We start from the raw sequence: 24,371 nt of genomic DNA, 5'->3' as shown, positions 1-24,371 counted from the left end.
TGATTAGCCTACCACTGTTGATGAGGAAGCCTTCCTTCCTTCACCACAGCCCTGGAGGCTGGGGGGCTGGGGGGCTGGGGGCTAGCTGCCTTCCACACAAACACCTGTGAGTCACCTGGCCCCTGCGCTAGTGATGCCTGCCCACTGCCCACACACTACCTGACAGTGTCTCTCTCTCCTCTCATCATTTCTCTCTCTCCTCCATTAGGCTATTCGTCTCTCCCTGGAGCAGGCCCTGCCGGCAGAGCCAGTGGAGGAGGGGGGGGAGCCGGTCAGCAAGCTGCGGATCCGCACGCCCAGCGGGGAGTTCCTTGAGCGCCGCTTCCTGGGGAGCTGCAAGCTGCAGGTCCTGTTTGACTTTGTGGCCTCCAAGGGCTTCCCCTGGGACGAGTTCAAACTGCTCACCACCTTCCCCCGCAGAAACGTCAGTACCTCCCGCCACACGCTCTCTCTCTCTCTCTCTCTCTCTCTCTCTCTCTCTCTCTCTCTCTCTCTCTCTCTCTCTCTCTCTCTCTCTCTCTCTCTCTCTCTCTCTCTCTCTCTCTCTCTCTCTCTCTCTCTCTCTCTCTCTCTCTCTCTCTCTCACACTCACACTCACACTCACACTCACACTCACACTCACTCAGTCTCTCTCTCTGTGCAGTACTTGGGTCATGTAGATCAGTACCAGCCTCAGGGTAACTAAGGTCCAGTGAGTCTGTGTTGTTGTTTGGGCCCCGGACTCGGAAGGCCCCTGATGGGCCCAGTTAGCACCACCACAGGATCCTGGAGCTGTAATTGGCCAGTCTTCGAGCCGTTTTGCCCGTAATTGCCAGCTCCTGACACGGCACTCTGTAATTGGCCAGTGACGAGAGTTCCTGGAGGCCTGCAGGTCGGTTTGTCGTCTCAGCACCTCTGTGAAACAGTTATCCACTCCACCGGACCCAGAGCACAATCAGTAAAACCCCCAGCCGGCTGGGTGCGAGTGTATCCACAAGTGAGTTTGTAATCTCCTGAATATCAATGAGTGTGTGTGTATACAGTGTGCTAGGCAGGGATACAGTCAGCAGGAGTGCTCTTCGCTCCAGCGTTCTGGCCCCTGTCGTTACATCTCCTGTCTCCGCTCAGAGCCAGGGAGCTAATGAGCACTGTTCACTACCTGCCTCATTAGACTCCTGGAAACAACGCTGGGATTTCCATTAATCAAGAGTGTGAGTGTGTGTGTGTGTGTGCAGGCCTGCCTAGGCAGCATGCCACACTAGTCCAGGGGGAATGCGAGGGCACAAACACCTCTCTGTGTAACTCACACCCACACACACATTCACACCCAAACAGACGAGCAAATGTACACTTTTTTACTCTCGACACACATTCACAAATATATTTTCATGCAGACACATGCCCCTTTGACAACTTTGTCACTTGAAGGATTCACAGTTTTTCTCTCTCTAAGCTCACAGAGTAAACAAGTGCTGGAGACAAAGATAGAAATGTGTCTCCAGTCTCAAACACAGTCTGTTGGGGGCGTTGAGGGTCGAGGGGGGGGGGGGGGGGGGGGGAGGAGATGAGGGAACCAAGGAGAGAAAGTTGCTGTAACTGAGGACTAAGTGGGATATTTAGGATTGCAGAGAGGGTAGAAAGATATAGCGAAGGATGGATGGAGAGAGAGAGAGAGAGAGAGAGAGGAAGCTCCTGACAGGAGAGAGGCGTGTAAACAGCCTGGGAGAAGCGTCAGTGTGCCAGCGTGTGTGTGACTGAGCGGTGCCCAGCCTAATCCCAGCGCTATCCTCTCTAATTAAACTGGGAGGAGGAGAAGGAGCCCTCCGTCTCTCCACTCCAGGCGCCTCCACTGTTGCTGTGCTGGGATTACACCATGCAGCACTATTGCATTGTTATAAAGCCACAACTGTTGAAACTCTCCTTTCCGCCCTCCACCTCGCTCCACCGTAGAACTCTCTATAACGCACACGGGCGCAGCGTGTTTGCCGTGTGGCCGTCACACGGGCGAGGGGGGCGAGGGGGCCGGCGTGGATCTGAGGTCGGACGAGGAAGAGGACTCAGACTCGATTTGGCAAAAAGGATCCAGTTAGCGTTTTTGGTTCAGGACTTTTGTCATCTTTGGCATCAGTTCCATAATTCACACAGCTGGTGTGTGTGTGTGTGTGTGTGTGTGTGAGAGAGAGACTCAACACAGGATATTATCATGCTGGTGATACTGTAGGCTACTTTGCGTTCCTGGTGCGAGCGTTCGTTAATCTGTCTCCCAGCTTCCTCAATACGAAGGTCTTTGAAAAGCCTGACTGCTTTAGACAAAACTATGGAGGGTACGAAAACAAGCAGAGCTATAGAATGACCCCTATGTCTGACCGCTACAGACATTACATCTATTACACTGGGGCAAACTCAGGTGTGTCAACCAACCAACTGTACAGGAAGAGGTGTTAGTGTGTTATTGTACCTAGCTTCTTTATCTGCCTTTAGAGAATGATACTCCCCCATCTCTTTCCCTCTCTCTTTCCTCTCCTGGCCCCTCTCCCTCCCTCCCTCTGCCTCCATCTCCCTCCCTCCCTCTCTGCCTCTCTCTCCCTTCCCCTCCCTGCCTCTCTCCATCTCTCTGCCTCCCTCTCCCTCCCTCTGCCTCTCTCTCCCTCCCTCCCCCTCCCTCCCTCCCCCTCCCTCCCTCCCCATCTCTCTCCCTCCCTCCCCCTCCCTCCCTCCATCCCTCTCCCTCCCATGTGGCGTGGCTTCTTTGAAGTGGTCTCTTCACAGCCTGGTCCCTACGTGTTGTCATCGTTCCTGGCACCAGATAATGACCTCCCACTGCTTTTGTAATTGGCCAAATAAACACTTGACAACACTACTTATAAAAAAATAAGAAAAAACCGACAAGCTATTTGGTTTTAATTAACACAGGAGGACCTAAATGTCCTCATTAAAAATGCGTTTTTTCAGCTGCGTGATTATCGTTGGAGGCGGACATCTTGAGGCCTGCGCTTGTTTATTTTGCTCTGTCGTCGCTCATGTTAGCGGTGTTTCATTCAGGCCGATGGTGTGTGTGTGTGTGTGTGTGTGAGAGATGAAGTGATTAGCCATTCTGGTATTTATTTGAACTTGGCAGTAACGTGTTAATGATGTTATGTTAAGTATGATTCCACGCCCAGAGCTGATGTTGTGTTGACGTGAGTTAACACGTTGTGCTTCAGTCATGAAGCAGTCTGTCAGGAGCCCTTATCCAAACCTCTCCAGACCGCCTCTTTCCTGACGCACACATTTACATTTAGTCATTTAGCAGACGCTCTTATCCAGAGCGACTTACAGTAAGTACAGGGACATTCCCCCGAGGCAAGTAGGGTGAAGTGCCTTGCCCAAGGACACTACGTCATTTGGCTCAGCCGGGAATCGAACTGGCAACCTTCAGATTTACTAGCCCGATTCCCTAACCGCTCAGCCACCTGACTCCCTACGCACACGTACTACTGGATGCAAACCTTAAAGAAACCAACACACACAAGGAAACATGTATATATTTATCTAGTTGTTGCTTCTAGTGCTATCATGCTAGTCAATGTAGCTCCCTAAATCGTTTTATGTAATGCAGTAGATTACGTTGACGTGCTAATGTAAGGCAGTCCACATATATATATATATATATATATATATTATATATATATATATATATAATGTGTGTGTTTCATTAATTTAAAATTAGGTTCTGTATGCAACAAAATGCTGAAAAAGTGGAGAGAAAAAAAGTTTGTATAGTGGACCAGAGTTCACAGCATGCTGGTATTGATACTGCATACTAGCTCTATTAATGTAGCTCTGTGTATGTAGTGTGTGTGTGTGTGTGTGTGTAGCTCTAGTGTGTGGTGTCTGTAGTGTGTGTATACAGCTCTGGGAGGAAATATGGCGCAGGGATTGCAGTGTGGAGGCACAACAACAGCTTTGTTTGTTGACAGATGCCTCCATGCTTATGTTCTGTTAATTGGATAACAATGTAAACAAACACGGATGGTGCTTCTCTCCTGTGTCAGTGTGGCATCTTGTTTCTCTACCTTATTTCTGACAGTCAGATGCTCTCTCTTTCTCCCCAGCGCTTGCTCTACACACACACACACACGCTCTCACACACACACACACGCTCTCACACACGCTCTCACACACACTCTCACACACACACACGCTCTCACACACGCTCTCACACACACACACGCTCTCACACACGCTCTCACACACGCTCTCACACACGCTCTCACACACACACACGCTCTCCCACACGCTCTCACACACACATGCGTGTGCTGGTTTAATTCCACGTGCACATTCACACATTTATCCACTCGTCAACGTGCAGATATACACACACCTTTATTCAGAAACACACACACACACTCTCTCTCACTCCATCTCTCTCTCTCTCTTAATCACTCCCACGCTCCCAGCATGCACCTGCTCCACCCCGAGTCTTCATCTGCTCCGACCTGATGCTGCTCTGTGCTGTCAGCCTGTCAGGTTCATTAAGCCCGACAGCCATTTGCCTCTGAGGTGGGAGGCCAGGCGCACTCCTGCTCCGTGGGGAGCTAATCTGTTAGCACCACATCCTGCCTGCACACACACCACCGTACAGACGCGTGGGTGTGGGTGTGTGTGTGTGTGTGACACCCCCTCCCCAGGCCCAAGGTCATGCTGGGAAGTCAAGAGCCTACTGTGACAAGGAGGAGGGAGGCAGGGTGGAGAGGCAGGGTGGAGAGGCAGGGTGGAGAGGCAGGGTGGAGAGGCAGGGTGGAGAGGCAGGGTGGAGAGGCAGGGTGGAGAGGCAGGGTGGTGTGACAGGGTTGGTGTGACATGTCCCTCCCCAGAGAGAGCGCTCGGTCTACTGATACCTGCAGGCAGCAACACCCTCCCCCCCCCCTCCCTCCCCCTCCTGTCAGCATCTCAGTCCAGCACGGACGAGCTAGCGACCTCGTTGCTAATGGCACTCTGCTCCGCCTGGTCTTAACAGAGCAGGCTTGCTGTCACTGACCGCTCTGGTCACTGACCGCTCTGGGCACTGACCGCTCTGGGCACTGACCGCTCTGGGCACTGACCGCTCTGGGCACTGACCGCTCTGGGCACTGACCGCTCTGGGCACTGACCGCTCTGGGCACTGACCGCTCTGGTCCTGAGACCGTCCAGGCAGAGCTAGTTTGTTTGTTTGTGGCACATGTGTCTTTTGATCTTGCTCTTTCACTTTCCTGTGTGACCTCTGACCTTGCAGGCCTGCCAGCAGCAAGTCATCAGGTTCATTAGCAGCCCGGTGATCTGACGTGGAGGAGATAAGCTGTGGACAGGCCTCCACATCACAGACTCCCACACACAGACCCAGCCTTCTGTCCAGGTGTTAGACCAGGCCCTATGTAACACGACTCCCCCTGTGATTAGCTCACATAAGCCAGGGGGACAGAGGTGTGTGTGGGCTGGAGTCTGGGCTGGTCACGTTAAGCTACATATGTTAGCCTCACCAGATCAAGGTGGTTAACTCAATCAGCTAGCCAGGAGGTGTGTTGTTCCCAAAGGTTGTCAGACTTGAACCAGGAAGAACTGTAGAAGACTGTAAATGTAAGACTGTGGCAGCTATGCGTATCCATACGCCTTGTTTAATATTGCACCGGCTTTTCGTTCACTGTCGGTTGCAGCGCTTAAGTTTTAGGATTACAAACTGATGGTTAGTTGTATGTGATGCATGTGCACACTTCAACACACACTCTCTTGTGCACTTTCCCTCTCTCTCTCAAACACACACTCTCTCACACACACACACACACACTCTCACACACACACACACACACACTCTTTCTTGACCGCAGACCTCATGCAGAGGGCCCCAGCAGTGTCGTTTGGGTTGGAGCTCTTTGTGAAAACAAATGTGAGAATGTTAGTCGCTCCGATTACGGCCCCTTTACCCCCGGCCCTGTTACCCCGGCGTTTAAACAAGATGTTAGAACAATACACAGTCCAAAGCCGAGCTAACACACACACACACACACACACACACTCTCAGCAGAGCATGTTCTAGATGTCCTATTGAGCCGCCTTGGCTGACAGTGCTGATGAAGGGTTCCAAGATGGAGAGAATTAGAAGATGTTCTTTCTCTCTGTTCTCCCTCACTCCGTGTGCGTCTGGCTGGTTGGACCAGGGAGACATGGACACACTGGTGTGAGATGACCTGGTTTCTTAGCAATCTTGAGACTGTCCATGTCAGATATGAAGGAGGCTGTCCTCTGACACCAGCACTGGATGTTTATGTAGTAATGGTCATCTTTGACGTCTCGCGTTTGAATGTTTTTCTAATATGTTTGTTGTTCTCTCTCTCCCCCCCTCTCTCTCTCTCTCCTCTATAATCCCTACCTCCCTCTTTGTCTCTCTTCCCCTCCTCTACCCATCCCTGTTGTCTCTCTCTCTCCCCCTCTCTCTCCATCCTCCCTTAAAACAATCCCTCCCTCTCTCTTCACCTTGGTCTCTCTTCCTCCTCCTCCTCAGATCACTCAGATGGACCCAGGCTCCTCTCTACTGGAGGCCAGACTCTTCCCACAGGAGACTCTGTTCCTGGAGGCTAAGGAGTAGGCCTGGCCTGGCCTGGCCTGGCCTGGGCCACCGTGGCCTGGAGGTGGACATGGAACTGACGTACACACAAACTGGCTGGACACACTACGCAACTAGCATGGTTCCAGTTGGGTCTACACAACACACACATTTGTATCTTTAAAAAAAATAAAAAATGCATACATTCTCACCGTCACATGACACTATAGACACACACACACATCCGGACACACATCCGGACACACACACACATCCGGACACACATCCGGACACACATCCGGACACACACACACATCCGGACACACACACACACGTGCTTCTCTGGTGCCTGGTGTACACGTTAAGCACAGAGAAGAAAGCGCTGTCAGTTACACAAGCACACAGCCAAACCCCCACGACCCCCCCCCCTTCACCCCCACTATTCCACCTCCCCCCCCCCCACACACACTACTCCACCCCTCCACCTAACTGCCGAATCGTGCTTTTCTCTCCACACGTTCAGTTTGACCACGATGAAGCGAGCAGGACTCCGGCTAGAAAGCCCGGCCACGCCCCGACCCCCCTCGCCCCCCCCACCCTGCCCCCCCACCAGGGCTGCTGCTGTTGGCTTTTTGTGTTTCAATAAGAGCTAAAATACACAACAGACACACAAAGTGACATTTTTTCTGGAGAAGGCTGGACTATCTCATCATCTGATCAGGTTGGACTATCTCATCATCTGAACTTGCATTCGGCCCCTATGAATGCTCCCCCCCCCTCCCCCCTCCCCAGCCCCCTCTAGAGATGACCCCCCCCCCCTGGTTTTTAATTCCACTGCTCCACATCTGCCCTGTTCTCTACAATAGATTTTTTTTTTTCTTTTTTTTTTTTGATCCTTTTTAAGTTTGATGCTGTATTAGTTTTAGTTTGATATACATTATATAAAATATATATGAACATGCATCTGTCTTTCAGCAATTCTCTTGAAACACACCCACATTCTAAGATACATGCACAGACATTGTGTTCTCGTAGTTTGTGGCCTCGATGTCAGAAGTAATGTTCTTCACGTGGAACTGAAGGAACCCTGAATCATAGAGATCAGACATTTTGACTAGTGACAATCGAATGTTTTACTACAGTGGTGTTTAATCCTGGTCCTTGGGGTCTGTAGATGTTTCTCTGCTCCAACACACCTGATTCTTATCAGGTCGTTATGAAGCAGAGGCCTGATAATGACCTTTCATTTGAATCAGGTCATTAATTTGAAGGGAAAAATTAACCTTTGAAAAGTATTTTTTTTCGAAAATTTATTTATTTATTTTTACCTTTAAAAAAAAAAATTATTGAGAATTTTTTTTAACCGTAAATTTAAAACCGAAAATATTTTTGGCAATGACGAGAAATAATTTTGATAATGCCACAACATACAGATTAAAAACACCAGTAACTGAAAATGTAAGAAGTAGAAAGTAAAGATATATTTGTGTAAAAAAAAAAATGTAAGGAGTGAAAGTAAAAAGTTGAAGTAAAGTAGGCCTACTGATACCAGAAAAATCTATTTAAGTACAGTAAGAGTATTTGTACTTCCATATCTGGATTGCGTGGCTATTTTGATCTGGATGAAGATAAGCTGGCTGTGTTATTTGAATTTATGGGGGTATAGAGGATATGAATTAAGTGTTTTCTTTTGACAATGAAGTCAATGTGAACACCAGAAGTATATTGCCCTCAACAGCAAGCCCTTAGTTTCCTGTTGATATAATCTAGAACTCCCTGTATAAAACAAGGTAAATGGAGATTGAACAGATAGGATCAACTCATGGGTCCAAATTCAACTCAATACTTTAGGTTCAACGGGTTGCCTAAGCATAGGCTTCGTTTTTTTCACCAATATAATTTAGGCTAGGGGCTTTCTCACGTGTGATAGTGAAGACATTTTCCTGAGTGTATTATCTCCCAATCTGACACCGCCTGGCGTTATATCTACGTCAAGTATAATTTCCTCTGCAGTTCAGCGGTGAGATCACTCCGGCTTATCGCTCCATCTGCGGCAGCGTTGTGATGACAGAAAGGTAAAGTTTGAGGCGACCCCAGTGGACCCCGAAACGACAACTTGCCAGAGATTCTTCATCCCAATGCCAGCAGGTCGCAGCGACCGGGATTAGTAGTGTTCCACCAGAATAGAGAATAGGAGAAAAAAGGCCTGAAGACTCAACTAGATCTTGTGATTGTCGTTCAGTGTTCGTTTCTGTTGAGATTGTGTGCTCTTGTAATGGATTCGCAAATTGACACACAAGTCAGATTTGAAAGCGATGCCAATTAAGTGATCTGAATGTGTCCAAAAAGGCTATCATGCCATTCCGAAGCCAAACAGCCCTGAAGGAGCAGGCAACCTTCACGCCGTTCTCGGTTGTCACGCGAGGAAAACGGTTAACGTGCTAGGTCAAACACACTTCCTCGAACAACAGGACACGCGGGTAGACTAGTGTACGATAGAACCCGAGATAAACACGTACTTGCAACGGGTCCAACACCACTCTGTAGCTTGGAAACCGATTAAAAAAGGGGCCCTGTGCTGGGACTGAAAACATGCGAGTAGATTACTTTTTTTGGTCCAAATAACATTCCTTTTGCGTCGGCGAAGAAGCCTTGCAGCGTACAGCGTGCCGGTGTCATTTAATTAATGTAGGCCTACAGTTAATGTTGTGAAATAAATTGGCCAATAAGCACTGCTATGGCTACTAGATATTTTTCAGGAGTATTCCGGTAACATTGAGCCCTCAGAGTAGACGAGTTAAAGGTAAGGAATTCAATGGAACATGAAATGTGTGCACTAAAGCAAGAGACAGGTGCATCATCCTGTTCCCCAGAGAACGGGGCAGGCTACATTTTCCGAGTCCTCTGAAGTGTGATATTGGCCTAACAGTTTCAATCACAGTCTCTCGCTAATGTACTCGGGCATGTTTTTGTACAGCTGCAACTACTGACGACGATGCGGTCGGAAATACCATTTGGATATAATGATGTATCTCTTAAACCTGATCCAACTTGTCAGTTAGGAGGTGTGCTTGCTTTCTGGAGCACAGGTTTATTCGTCATTCACTGTGTGTAGTATAGGCCTACATGGTTTTCCACACAATCTTTAAGAGCCAAAGAAGCTTAATAAATGTAGACTACTCTAGAAGTGTGTTCTCAATTTAAAACTAATAAATGGCTAACTGTAAAGGGTGATATAACATTTCTGAGACGGTTATGTCCGTCTGCTGTCAGTCTGGGCAATAATAACCGTTCAGGGAGGTCAGTTCGATGTCAGTAGGCCTAACCGTCGACACTAGTGTTGACATCTTGGTCAAATGTTAGACATCTCAATCAGCAGAGTGCCCTAAAAGTAGCCTATAACCCGGCCCGTCACCCGCTTGCCGTCCTCTCGCCCTCCTCTTAAGTAAATTCTGCCTCGTTAAATCCCACGTTCTCTGAAAGCGGCTGTCTGTGTGACAAAGGGATCATTCTAGGACTTTCCTACGACACAGATTCACTAGTGGCAACATCAGGCTGGTGACCTGATTCTGGCATGACAAAGGCGAGGCGCTCTACAATGTTTAACCAGTCCCGCGAGGGTCAAGAAATGTTGGGCCCTGCTGAGGGAACAGAATTCCTGACGCAACTGATCTGCCCCCCTCTCTTTTGAAGTTGGGGGGTTTTGAACCCCCGGCAATCGCGAGGCGTTCTGGAATCCTCCGCGTTCTAGGATCCCAGACAGCACTCACCCTCGAGGGGTCACCGTCAGTTTACTTTCTCAGAGACGCTGGCACTCAATGAGCGCCAAAGCAACAGAATCTATGCAGCTTAAACTGTCGGGCACAAAGGGGGACTCATCTCTTTCTGGGTGCCTTGTTAAATAAGAGGAGGGAGGTGCGCGCACTGGGTTTTGTGCGCGGGGTTTGGCGAGCGCGCCCTAAAGTGAGAGAGCTTTAAATGTGAGCGCCAGCGTGTGCTTTTCACGGAAGGGAAGGAGTTATGCTTGCGTCAGTCTGAACAGTGAGGGGAAAAGTATAGCCGGTGTGAGCCTCCAGCCTGCCGCAGTTTTACGCAGAGGTGTTCAGAGTCTAGCAAAGGCCCGTGATCACGGCTGAGATCAGCCACCTGCGGTCTTCATGCCTCGCCATTTACACTCTGATAATAGCAGTATCTCATTACCCAGCCAGATCCGGCTCCAGGAGGTATTTAACCGAGATAAAGTTTGATTACTCCAGGATCTTGAACGTCAGGTTATTAATTATTAGCTAAACTGTTTGTTGGTATCTTTTATATTTATAGTCGAGGTCTAAACAGCGTAGCATATAAAAACGGGTTTGTTAAGAATTGTCAGCCTATACGCTCTTTTCAGTGGTGGATGTTTTGGTGACTCACTTTCGCAACAATAGCAAATGTGTCAATTTTTGTATTATTCGATAACACGATTTTTCGTAATAACCTAAAAGAATTGCTTGTGCTTCATTAATAAGTCGATTGGAAAAAGTAAAAAAAAATGTTCGATTGATTGTGGTAAAAAAATATATATATATTGGGATAGTCAATCAACAGATCAGTCTTTATTCGTTCGTTCACAGTTTGTTTGTTTGATTAAAGTTATTTGATCTCATTTTAGTATGCCGTCCTTAAATAAATTCATCAATATTGACACATTTTAATTGGGTGGCGAGTAATAGGCCTGTGTTTGATTACATTACAGCATTTTACGATTCTCCTGCAGGCTCGTATCGAGGCCACTGAGCCCAGCCCAAACAGTTTCACTCCTGTTTTGCATAGAAATTATATGCTTAGAAAAATATGACTTCATAGACTGTATTTAGGCTATTATTTGAACACTAATTTCTTGCTTGCAAAAGATTTGACCCTGTGCTGCAATAAATGTTTCTTCCATTTACTAAATGGTCACAAATAAAATACATGCTGCTAGTATTTCGTTTAGTCAGCAGTAGCCTATACTTTGCATGTATCCATATGCATGCACATTTAGGAACCTTTAATTTTTTAGATTTTAACCTGACTTGCAATTTTATTTTCAAACAGACAATTATTAAAATATAGGCTGTGCAATTAAATAACATGGACATGAAGCCTATGTCATTCAACAAGAATGCATTATCCTATTGTGCCAACAGTTTAAACTATTCACAAGAGTCACTTTGTTCTGATAGCCTGACAACCAAGTTCTATAATTACTGGTCTAGTCAGATATATAGTTCATGTATTGTGGTAATTTTCTGTTAAATTTAAATATGCTCTATAGACGATCAAAGATCTCTCCAATTATAAATGAGAAGTATAGGAACAAGTCTGCTTGTGATTCCTTCTTTTTAAGTAGGCTAAATACATGACACTGAACAGTAATTTATTTATCGCGATGTTCCTTACATCAATATTAAAGCTTTTTTATAACGTTCTTAAATCTGTGGTATTCGGATTATCAGCCACTGGGATAAAGCATTAATCTGGCCAAAGGGTTTTCAATGGAAGCAGTGGCGCGCAAAGCAAAGCAGAGTAATTATTGCTTCATAATTGTGTTCTTTTTCTTTTTCAGCACCGTCTTGTGGGAGAAACCCACACTTGGAATCGAAGCGGTTGTGACATTTAGGAGCCCGTTCTTTGTGCGGAACACTTCAAGTTTAAAAAACAAGGCCAATTGAAGCGGCAGTGCTCAAAGCCGGAGCCTTTGTAGGAAAACACATTGAGTTTTGATTGGGGACAATGGTGTTTCTCAAATTTCTAGCAAAAACCCACACTCCATCTGTGATCTCAATGAGCGCCTATTCATCAGCTCCTCTCTGTTCTGCGACGTTCGTTTGTAAAGAGGCAGATGTGGAGGGATAGAGCGAGAGCCTGCATTTTAATTGGTTGCTGCTGCATGTGTGTGGACACACACACACACACACATAGACTTTCACTTTACACAATTTGGCTGCCTTATCGAATTGGCAGTTATCTGATGGCCAATAGCCTATCCTTATCATTGTTATTTGGGGATGGAATCACGGTCGCATAAATCACAGAGCCATATGAGACGAGGATTATTCTGACGTTGTGACTGAATGGTCGTTGCCTACTCGATGTAAAGCAATGAGATGATAAACTCTGCCAATCTGCCCTGAGGGTAGAAAAACGGCTTTAGAAAGAGAAAGAGCAAGATCATGAATGGAGAAGGGAGTGTGTGAGCTTAGGGAGAGACAGCCAGTGGATTTGGCAGAGGTCTTTCAAATCTTTGAAATATTCATATGCCGTGTCAGGGCTATCCTCGTTTAGGACTGAGTGCAGGTCTCGTGGAGTGAGTTTGGAGGGGCACTTACGGATCCTCTCGAGCTCAAGTGTTTGATGAGGAGACAGCCGCTGGCTGGAGAAACGGAAGCATGGCGGAGTGGATGTGTTTCATTGATATTATTCTCCTCTTGAATATAATGCACTTAATTTAAACCCTACACTTGCAATTTTGTGAGCTTATATGCAGACATCTCCATGCCTGATGGAACCCAAGAATCTCATAGAATATGCAGCCTAATATTCTAATAGTAATAAACGGCCTTATAAATAATAAGCCGTTCAAAAAAGAATGAATACTGTATATGGATATAAGGGATTGTAGTTTATATTTAGACTATAAATCAAAACATTCTATTATCCTCATGATGAAATAGTGCTGTTTGGAGATAACATTCTGTGGGAAATTCTATTTTATTGCCTTCTTTTTTTGCACATTACGCATAGCTTCACTTCACTTGTAACAAATAAATACTTCGCCTCTTTCATGAGTTCTACGGTGTTCTTCTCTATGTTTAAAGGAATGTCGCCGTCCGCTGAGGACTCCGTCATCTTCGGGGCCCAGTGTGAACCCGAGGTTAACAACCTAATGAGCACTTGGTGAGCTGTTGAAGCGTGTAAATACGCACTGTTTTTTTCCCCAAACTGAAGCGCCGTTTACACAGTTCGTTGTATACCTGCTACTCTAACCTCCGCCTTGTTCCATACACTCTGCGATTCCAGCGGGCAACCCCAGGAGGCAATCCGGGTCCAGCCGCGCCGAGGCAGGGCAGCAGCAGTGAGCGAGGTCGCTAGAATACCGCACCAGGGTGCAGGGGTAGCGGAAACATGCTGCTACATATGTTGGGTCAAGCTTCTCTTTTGTTGGCATCTAAAAAGGTGTAAAACCCTAGTCTTCTGTAGCCTTTCTGAAAGAAATGAAAGAATCGCCTCGCTTTTTGATGCATAGGTCTAATGAAGTGTTCAAAGAATGTTGAATTTTTTAAGTGACCACAGTCACTTTTAATTGCGCGAGGGCATTTAATTGGAAACCATGGAGAGACACGGGATGAGAGTTTTTTAGGCTTCAAGAAAATTCTAAAGCTGCACCAAGCTCAACTTAATGTTTAGTAAAACAAGTTATATATAGCTAAAACGCTTTATGCCAATATATTCTAGGTCATATGGATGTACTAACTTGACAATACAAAGATGTGATTTTATTTTCAGGACGTGTAAATAACCTGAACACTTTCCCTGACATGGGTTAAGCTTAGTCATAAAGTACGAGACAAATTAAATGAAGATCGCAATTGAAAAAAGTGTTTTGTCTTGGACTAGGCCTGGGAAACTAGGCCATAATGTTTAATCACGTGTAGCCTACCTTGCGAGTTTAAAGGGAATCGAATGAAGACAAATCAAACTATCAAACTATTTTCTTAAATTAGATTCAACTTTATTGTTATTGTGCAGTACAGAGCCCATAAAATACAGTTAGCATTTAACCAAAAGAGCAAAAATCCCAAGTACAAATAGGAATAACTTAACAATGAAACAGTGTAATGAGATGTGGGGCAATACACCAGTCTAAGCCTATAGATTAAATAGTTTAAGTACAAAAACAGACTTTTAATTAATATGAATGGAACTAGTCCAAAATGCTCAAATCTGTCTCTCTCACATGAAAAATATACACTTAAACCGTTGAGACTCAATTCTGAAGTTATAAATATATAGCCTATATCCATCTTTAAAAAAAGAAAACGTATAGCCTAACGCCACATATTTCTTTTGTTAACATGCAAAAGCATGTTTTGCTGTTTCACTACTTAACCAATAGGCCTACCCAACAACGAACTTAGTTCTACAGCGGCAAGAGAAAATAACCCTGTCTTAAGCCTGATGTGGTTTACATAACATAATCTCCACACATTACTACCGCCATTTATCACTGGAGCCCGAAATTACTTCTTGGTTGGCAATTCTCATTCGTGTGAGATCCGAGGCAAGATAATTACTTTGAATGTCAAAAAGATGTAGTTTAATATCATCTCTATTAGTCTGTTGGTTGGGTAATTAAGGTGCAGATGACAGCGGCGGGGGAGACAGATGGCATTTGCTGACTGTGATTCAGAAGGTAAACAATGGCACTATGAGCGGCAGGTCTGCGTGAGCTGGGTGCATGCCGGGAGCGCCCAGAGACGCGCGGAGCTGACAGGAGATATAGAGCTCGAGCGGTAAAGGTCCGTATCAAAAGAAAAGATAGGATAATGTTTATGAGCTGCAGGTAGGGGTGACGTGAGTGGCGTTGAGAAATCATTAAGCTACTGTAGCCTCGCCTCTATTCAGCTAACGTAAACAACTTTAAGATCAATGCAGTGTCCCAACATAAGTGGAGATTTAGTTAGACTTTTTGTCTGTTGTAAACTGAAATAGGATATAGGCCTGTTTAGGCTCGGTTTTTCCATTTTATTTATAAAAACATTTAAAGCAACTAATATATTTTACCATTACACGTATGTAAATTGCTGTTGATAATTGTAGGATATTCTGCATGTTTTTTCGTTTTTTTTTTTATAGACTTTTTTGTTAGGCCATGTAGCCGTGGACAAGAATACAAAACACACAACTGTTTTGTATTAATTGATTCTTATCCTCAAACAATTTCGATCTCATAAAAAAAGAACTGCAGCCACATCTTTGAAAAAGGCATCATAATCATGAAATAATCGTTTCACAATTTCGATCAAATGTGTCATTAATACATAGCCTAGACGTCATGGACGTCAGCGGAATCCCATCAGAGCTGCACGCGGTGGCTGCTGCCTCGTGGGTCATCTTGCTCAGAAACCTTTTAGAAGTAGAGATCACACACTTAGTGCCAAAACGAATGCTGTCAATATTGTTTATTATTAGATTTTATTTTTTATTTTTTACAGAAGCTGATGTGAAACAGTTCATTGTCAGTGCATAACAACCGAAGTGTTGGATACTTTGCCTACTAGGCCTACTCAAGTCCAGTATAGGCCTATTTGCGACATAAATCGAGTTTCTAATTAGGCCTTTAGTGTAATTTTATTATTAGGTAGGCAATACATAGGCTTCCATATATTTATGTGTGTGGTAGCATATATGCTATTCTTTTAAAAGAAGCATATCGTTAAAATGAAAGTATGTAAATGTACTTTTAAAAATACTTTTGACATTAAATAACCTGGAATATATCCCATATAAAAACATTTGACATTAAATTTAAGAGGTGGACATTTGTTTGCATATGAATATGGTTAGTGTTTACTAACGCAGAATTCAACTGACTGTGATAGACAAAAATGTGGGTAGACTAGGCTAAAAGAGTGCCTGCCGCGAGCACTCCTTTGACAAAGCCAAAGTGACATGCAGCAATTATTTCAAGATGATTAGCCTATTTATTGGAAATATTTCAAAGCTCAAAGCAGTCAAACATGTCTTCCCAGGTTAATTTTCTAGACACGTCAACTCGTTACTGTAGCACAAGTATAGACTATGCGTTCTCGAACTACACTCAGTTTTGACAATTAAATAATTGATAAGATCCAAACTTATGTTGACGTGTTTGATGATTTAGGCAAAATTACGTGTTTTGGTTCGATGTTCGAACGTCAATATGTTAGAATTTTTTTTTAAGGCTATACTGTCACTCAGTTTTAAAACTATTTTCCAATAGGCTACACCTTAAAAATGTACAGGCTAGGCTACACTATGGATGAAGTCTGTAGGAAAAAGTTAAAGAAAATGTTCGGCATGCTTGTAAAACACAATCTCTAACATTGAGTACAAAGTTTTGATATATATATTTATAGACTACATTTTATATTTCCCATATGCATTTTACTAGACAAGTGGTTTTAAGTCACGAATCAAAGTTGAAATACTACTTACCTTAGCGGGTTGATGGTTAAATGACAGTGACATAATCGATGGCTTTAGGTGTCACTGCAAAAAAAGATATAAGAATAAAATCATATTGATGATATAAACAGTATGCATGCCGATCGCACGTGATGCCAATACAACGTGTCATCATACACCAAGCATTACAATAGCTTCCATCTTTTTAAACATCCACCCCTTTCCATTGACTGATTTAAACTTATATGTTGCGTTAATTAATATTTTATGAATGTTCTGATAATATGTTTTCATGTTAAATGCAAAAAAAAGCTGAGGTAATGAATTGCTATTGAATTTAAATATAATTTCGTTGTTGATATCTATTTTAGCTCTCCATGGCCACCCTCAGATTCTAAACACTTGTTAGTTGAGAAAGAACTCAGGTGGACACTGTAGAAAAAGGGACAAGCCAATCAGATTGCACCTTCCCCCTTTGGCCAATGACAGACGCCACATTGTTGTCAAATTTGTCTAATGAAAACGTAGGAGCAACAATAGAGGGGGAGAGGGAGAGGGAGAGAGCGTTCTGTATCTACTCAGAATCTCCCAAGGAAGTTAGTGTCTCGCGCTGCTTCGAGTTGCAACCTCGGCTCCTTTTGGAGAAATGAACTTTAGTCGGGAGGAGAAAGAAACTAGTCTTGCAGCACTTGAAGCACTCGGATACTGGAGTGTAACACGGTCAATTCTTGTTGTCCTGCATTGTTTACCTCTTAAAATTTGCCTAGTTTCGATTTGACAACTATTTGGCTACATCCCTCCGGTTTAGGAAAACTTTAACGCACGTTTTTCGTCGATGGACAAACAACACTTTTAGATCGTTAACTTGACAGATATGTTGACAACCAATCAGCTGGTGTAAACGGATCCACGCCAACAAGAAAACTTCTACAGCTTCGAGAAACGAATCTATCATCGAGCCACATTTCCCAGGTGATTGTGTGACGGTTGTTGGCAAACGCGGAATGGATCTGAGACCTGAGCATTCCAATGTGTCCTCCGGCTCCCAAGTCCATCACGGCGCGGGAACTGCAACCTCCATCCCGGTTTCCATGGCCAGCACGCTCCTCCGTGGTCCGCCGCTCCTCCTGCGCGCTACCGAGAAGTATCCCCGCACCCCAAAGTGCGCCCGCTGCAGGAACCACGGTGTGGTGTCAGCACTGAAAGGCCACAAGCGCTACTGCCGCTGGAAAGACTGTATGTGTGCCAAGTGCACCCTGATCGCCGAGCGGCAGCGCGTCATGGCGGCGCAGGTTGCGCTGCGGAGACAGCAAGCGCAGGAAGAGAACGAAGCCCGCGAGCTTCAGCTACTGTACGGGACAGCCGAGGGGCTCGCGCTGGCTGCCGCTAACGGCATAATTCCACCTAGACAGAACTACGAGGTGTTCGGTTCTGTCAGCAGCGAAAGCAACTCTGGTGAGTGGACGAAATACATTAGGCCCTTATTCTTAGCAAACACAACATACTGACGTTACTTTTGTGCATGTATAACGTTCAATAAAGAAATTAGGCTATGATTGAACTAACTTATGCCTGGAATTTTTTAATTATCAACACCTATCCCATGACGTTTGAAGTGTTCTGTTGAATCTTTTGTATACAAAGATGGACCAAGTAATCCTCAAGCACAGGTTCATTAGGCCCCTTTTCAAGAGAATCATGTAATTGTATTTTCTCATGTCTTGAATAATCCGATTCACAGATTCCAGTATTCAGAAGTACGAGTTGTTCCCAAAAGTCCAGATGTTGGGGTCAGGAACCGGCCAGCAGAACATGGGGAAATCGGTTTCGACCGACAACGAGTCCGTACCGGGCATGTCCTCTCCGGACGGCCGCCATGGCTCCGGGTCCGAGAACGGAGACGGGGAATCGTTCATCAGCTCCCCGGTGTCCAAAACCCTGAAGGACGATGAGGACACCCCGGGCTCCGTCACCCCCCTGGGCTCAGACTCCGGCTCGGAGACGGACAAGGACGACCAGGAGCCGTCGCCGTCCTCCGCCGCCTCCCGGCAGATGAACGCCATCGACATCCTGACCCGGGTGTTCCCCAGCCACAAGCGCAGCGTCCTGGAGCTGGTGCTGCAAGGCTGTGGGAAGGACGTGGTCCAGGCCATCGAACAGATCCTCAACAACAGCGGTCAGCCCAAAGCCCCGGAGGACACGTGGACCGCAGAACGCATGCTCCAAAGCGTCCACCAGTCGCCACTGTCCTCCAACCCCAGGCCCATGCTCCAGGGAGCCATGACACTCAGCAATCGTTCTGCCTTCTCCCCCCTGCAGCCAAACGCACCTCACTTTGGCACGGATCCCTCCACGTACCCCCTGGGTACCCACCTGGGGCTGAACCCGCTCCGGCTGGCCTACTCTGCCCACAGCCGAGGACTGGCCTTCATGACGCCCTACTCCACCACAGGGCTCATGCCCACTCTGGGCTTCAGGCCGCCCATGGACTACGCCTTTAGTGACCTCATCCGAGACCGGACGATCTTGCACAAGGATCAGAGTTACGTCAACGGTCTCTACGGGCCGCTGGTCAACAACAACCCGGACAAACCTTGAAGAGAACCCCCGGTAACGAACTCACCATGCGCCCACCGCTGGGACTGGTAGACACATGGAGGAACCCTCCAGGATGGACTGTGTATTTGTAGCCAAAAGTGTTGAGTGTTGTTAAGGAGATCTGTGGTGTTTTTGGCTAATGCTTGCTGTAAATATGACCTGGCGTTTAGTTTATCTGCCTGATGGGCAAGGAGACAAACCAAGCATACTTATATATTATGTAATCTTGTTACTTTCCCATGTACAGAACAGTTGTTAAAATACCCTCAGCAAGTCTTAATATGAAATTCAAAAATATTGCGTTGTTGAATTATGTTTTTTTTTGTCTGCAAGCATAAAAAACAACGATATAATTCCAACCTCCCCGATTTTTTTTACAAATGCACTTTGAGTTAACCAGGACATCAAATGCATTCAATGGTGACTGTGAGTTGTGCAGTTTTGTTAAGATTTGTCAATAATATTTTGTCCAAACCCAGGTGTTAGATGGTGTTACAGAGCCACAATACTAGGTCCGGAGACAGGAAACACGATAGCCTATATTTGTAACGTTATAGTTGATCGTATTTGTAATGCCTACAGTGTGGGAAGACCAAGTTATTCCTTTGTACCTTCCTGAAAGTTGAACATAACCTAAACCTAACTGTAAAACTTGAACTAATTATGTTTTGCATTCTTTTTTCTTGATTTGATTTAAAAAAATAATATTTCTCCAATTATGTATAGTGTATAATGCATTTGATTATATAAGATGATTATATTATAATTGACCTAACTCTTTTCATTGTTTATCAGCTGCAATATTTCTTCATTTGTGAAATGGCATATGTTAGTGCTGAATCAAGTCAATGACTCACCTCATGTTGCAAGCTGTACCGTCACATTGTATGAATTTGCTGGAAATAAATGTTATTTTATACAAAACCAGACAATAACTCGTTTTAATTAAATTAATCTGTAGGCTATATTAGTAACATAACAAAAAAGAAAAACGTGTAGTAATAATATTACTGTTTGGGTAGTATTGACCTTTTATATTGTTGTGGTTAATATGATTGTCTTTTTCATTTTATTATTTGTTATGTCGGGTTTTAATGGGCTTGTAGCCTAGGTCATCTGTTATAGCCTATAGGCGATACAGTGTTCCACGTTCAGCCATTTCCCCCGAACCATTTATTGTGTAATAATACTACTGAGGTGTGGAGATCTTTTAAAATAATATTTATTTTAATCATAACAGCATTGCCTAGGATTGAATTCATATCATTGCTATTGTTGTAAATTGAGTGGGCAAGGCTTATATTAATCTTTTTACATATGAATAGTTCCGAATACATAATACACAGATTTACATCATCCATAGTGGCCGAAGAAAGACCTTTATTTTGTATTTATGTATTTAGTGTTAAACCGGGCACAATCGACGTCAAAGCGCATTCTTTCTGTTTCCAGATCGAAATTGTCCTTCAGTCTAAACACGACGGAGTTTTCCTGTCATAAAACTGGATATTAATTTGGATGAAAATTATGGAAAAATAATGACATTTTCGATTTATTGAGTTCAATGTATACGTAGGGCTACTCTGACATGAGCCATTTATAAACATTCACATTTTAGAATAAACGTAGCTATTATTAAAAACAAATATATAAACTAGTGTACGCTACCACATCTGCTCAAACTATTCACCTAAAAATACTATTTTCAAATAAAAATGTAGGCCTATCACACATAACGCAGTTCACAATAGCTATTTGTTTAGCATATAGACAACATTCAAACTGTTAATTGGTCAAAATCATGTTAGTATATAGAGTAGGCTACAAAGACAAGCCTTAGCTCTTCACCTCCAAATGCTACTTTTAAGTGACAATTGAATACAGATTATACAGATCTTCCATTATCTTGCTAATGTAATATGGTGGTCCTTTGCAATGTTAACAGTGTGAGACCGTTTTCATATATTCGACTCGACGTAGCCTACAGGCTACTTGACAACCAGCACATCCAGTAATAGCAGGCCACAAGAATTTCTCTTCATTTTAAATTCTCCATGGCCTTATTAAGAAACCACTGCGTTTCTCAAGACGGTGCCTCGGACTGACTATGACCATACGAACTGAAACATATGTCGCCTCAGCTACGGGGCCAACATACAATCCTTCATAAGAACCCTTTCTGTGGAAAGCAAATGTAATATTAAGTCTAAAGTAGGCGGACAGCGCACCCTACTGATGAAAGCATGTCATGAAAGTGTGACGTGTTGAATTCCTTTTTACATTTATGACCAACTCCCCCTTGTGGTCGAGTGCACACATCATCATCGTTACAAAGTTGAGATGGATTTTTGCGGTTTAGGAGTCCCCTGTTGAACCTCTTCAAGGATATGCGTGATATTCACAAAAAATAACGTGTTATTGTCGTAATCTTCATGCAATTATATCAATTTTTGCATTTGTATAACTAGATGCATTGTGAATAATGAGCTTGCACTGAATAGCCTGCATAGGCTAACGCTAATTGTACGCCTGAGTGAGTAATGAATATGAATTGCACGTATAAACCTAAAGACACAATTATTTTACCTGCTGGATGTTACACGGGGTGCATAATTAATCAGTTGGGCCTACAATAAAATACAGAGGGGGGAAATCGCTCTGGATAAGAGCGTCTGCTAAATGACTAAATGTAAATGTGGAAAATGCTTCAATTTCGTAGATAATCTCATAACAGGTCAATTTACTCCTAACTGCGTTACCGCGGTCACTGCTATAGGCTGAGATCAAAACGTTACAAACCTGTAACCACTCAACTGTAATTGGTCAAAGGAGCCTTGCAATTAACACAGGTGAGCACTGCTCGAACAAATGCGCAGTGATAAATGTGTAACATTTCACAATATGAGATTACTGCTTGTAGATTACACGCACGCATGGATATATAGGATCAGAGATGGCAAAAATACACATATCCTTGTAGAAGTACAGATACTCGTTTAAAAAAAGTTGAAGCACTGAGTGACTACACCTTTTCACTCAAGTTAAAGTAAAGAAGTGTGGGCTCTGACATACTTCAAAATTAAACATTACTTCTACCTGTTTTAGTGTCAGACTGGTAACTACTCACATCATGTCATAAAAAATACAGTATAGACAGGCAGCGCATTCACGAGGAATCCGTTTTGACCGCCAATTTCGAACAGCTCTCTCATATGGCCATTGGGTGATCAGGAATGTCTCTATTCTCAGACAGCTCCACTTTATTTTCGAAACTTCTTATTAGAAAATATTTTTTGTAGCCTTTAGAAACTTTTCCAAAGGTCATTTTTCAACCTTTCGAAACCTTTTTCAGATTTAGCCCTCACACCAGTGCAGACCACCTGTGAGAACTGCATATCAGGTAGTTGTTGAGGGCTTGTGTCAGTGAAGATTGAAACATGGTGCATGACAGCATAGGTGTATGCAAGTCTCTGAATGGCCACTAGAGGTCAGGCTAACCATACAAATAATATGAAAATCTCAGCTCTGTCTCAGAACACAAGACGAATGTGTGTGTGTGTGCGCGCGCGCATGTATTTGTGTTAACTAATCCAAGTATTGAACCTAGGTCTCCCTCCTGCCAGAACACCTTCCAGGGAGATGACCTTGGCTCGACCCTCTTAGTGCTGAACACGGTCACCTCACCTTACACTAAACACCTGGAGGATGAGAGAGGAAGCAACGGAAGGAGAGAGGGGATCTCTAAAGCCACCTCTTGGATCCGCCAGTGAGTGGAGGGGAACGGGGGAGAGGGGAGAGGAGAAGGAGGAAGACGAGAAGGAGGAGGAGGAGGGGGGGAGGAGAATAAGATGGCAGAGGAGACGGAAGAGGAGAGAGGAGGAGGAGGAGAGAGGATGAAGAGGAGAGAGGAGGAGGAGAGAGGATGAAGAGGAGAGAGGAGGAGGAGGAGAGAGGATGAAGAGGAGAGAGGAAGAGGAGAGATGAAGAGGAGAGAGGATGAAGAGGAGAGAGGATGAAGAGGAGAGAGGAAGAGGAGGAGAGAGGATGAAGAGGAGAGAGGAAGAGGAGGAGAGAGGAAGAGGAGGAGAGAGGAAGAAGAGGAGAGAGGAAGAAGAGGAGAGAGGAAGAAGAGGAGAGAGGAAGAGGAGGAGGAGGAGAGAGGAAGAGGAGGAGAGAGGAAGGAGAGGAAGAAGAGGAGAGAGGAAGAAGAGGAGAGAGGAAGAAGAGGAGAGAGTAGTGGGATGTGGAGGAGCAGCTTGTCTGTTGTCCGTGTGGTACTCTCTTGAGTTATCTAATGAAGTCCCTGGCAGATAAATGGGGTCTTTGTATACCAGGGGAAAATCCATTTAAATGATTATTCTTCACATACAACTCATATTCATTTAGGAGACAGTTTTACAGTGTGAGGAATATCGAAGAGGCAGGGGTTGAAGCAACAGATTGGGTAACACGATACAGACAAGAAGTCAGACCTCTGAAATACCAGCACTACGATCCTTCCTACTGTCCCCTTACATGCATTTGTACATTGCTTTTTATAAAAGCGTCTGCTAATTTATTCCAATGGAAAGTTTTACTAGAGAGGGTACAATTTCTGGGGAAATTGTGAGAAGTGCTTGCGTTGGTTGCAGCTGGGGCAGTTTTTCTTACTATATAAACTCCAAACCTATTGTTTAAACTAATATGAAACATCCAAACATTTGAAGAAATTGGGTGGTAGACTATATTGAAAATAACTCAATCCATTGATTCATTATGCGATCTCTTCACTTCTCTATGCAAGAAGCACCATCTAGCGATCATTAAGTGTCAGTCCCTGTCTAAAGACTCGGGGTCATGTGACCGGATATCCGCGCTATGAGTAGCCGCCTCGCTCTTCTCATGTTGTCCACTCCAATCATTCGGATATTGTCACATGGATTGCCCTACAGGATTTATGATCACCATTTGATACCCCTCTCGTGGTTTATTGTTATGTTTATTAATGTATCAGCCCCACCACAATACTACCCCAACAGCGCAAATACAGAGAAAACAGTAAAGT

General features: G+C 44.5%; 2 protein-coding genes and 1 long non-coding RNA gene across 3 annotated transcripts in view; 2 read left to right on the top strand and 1 right to left on the bottom strand.

Annotated features, from left to right (window-relative positions):
* The window catches only part of faf1 (Fas (TNFRSF6) associated factor 1), a 56,579-nt gene extending 49,077 nt beyond the window's left edge, over nucleotides 1-7,502 (top strand). Inside the window, exons 18-19 of the mRNA XM_062450902.1 lie at nucleotides 209-424; nucleotides 6,500-7,502. Coding sequence (XP_062306886.1) covers nucleotides 209-424; nucleotides 6,500-6,583 — 300 coding nt within the window. The 3' untranslated portion in view covers nucleotides 6,584-7,502. The remainder of the gene's footprint in view (nucleotides 1-208; nucleotides 425-6,499) is intronic.
* LOC134011319 (uncharacterized) overlaps nucleotides 1-24,371 on the bottom strand; it is a 177,369-nt gene that overhangs the window by 130,877 nt on the left and 22,121 nt on the right. The window lies entirely within an intron of this gene.
* Nucleotides 17,283-20,221, top strand: dmrta2 (DMRT-like family A2). The gene is made up of 2 exons (XM_062450967.1): nucleotides 17,283-18,184; nucleotides 18,471-20,221. Exons 1-2 carry the CDS (start codon nucleotides 17,734-17,736, stop codon nucleotides 19,325-19,327), a joined length of 1,308 nt encoding a protein of 435 aa, XP_062306951.1. The 5' UTR covers nucleotides 17,283-17,733; the 3' UTR covers nucleotides 19,328-20,221.

Source organism: Osmerus eperlanus, chromosome 24, assembly GCF_963692335.1.
Source record: "Osmerus eperlanus chromosome 24, fOsmEpe2.1, whole genome shotgun sequence".
Taxonomy (NCBI): domain Eukaryota; kingdom Metazoa; phylum Chordata; class Actinopteri; order Osmeriformes; family Osmeridae; genus Osmerus; species Osmerus eperlanus.
Note: the sequence above shows the minus strand (reverse complement) of the source record. Positions and strands in the feature narration are given on the sequence as shown.

Bases quoted from the DNA above. Each gene is read 5' to 3' on its own strand.
- dmrta2 (XM_062450967.1), top strand. From the start codon at position 17,734: ATGGATCTGAGACCTGAGCATTCCAATGTGTCCTCCGGCTCCCAAGTC. The intron at 18,185-18,470 runs GTGAGTGGACGA...TCCGATTCACAG, and splicing joins CAGCAGCGAAAGCAACTCTG to ATTCCAGTATTCAGAAGTAC.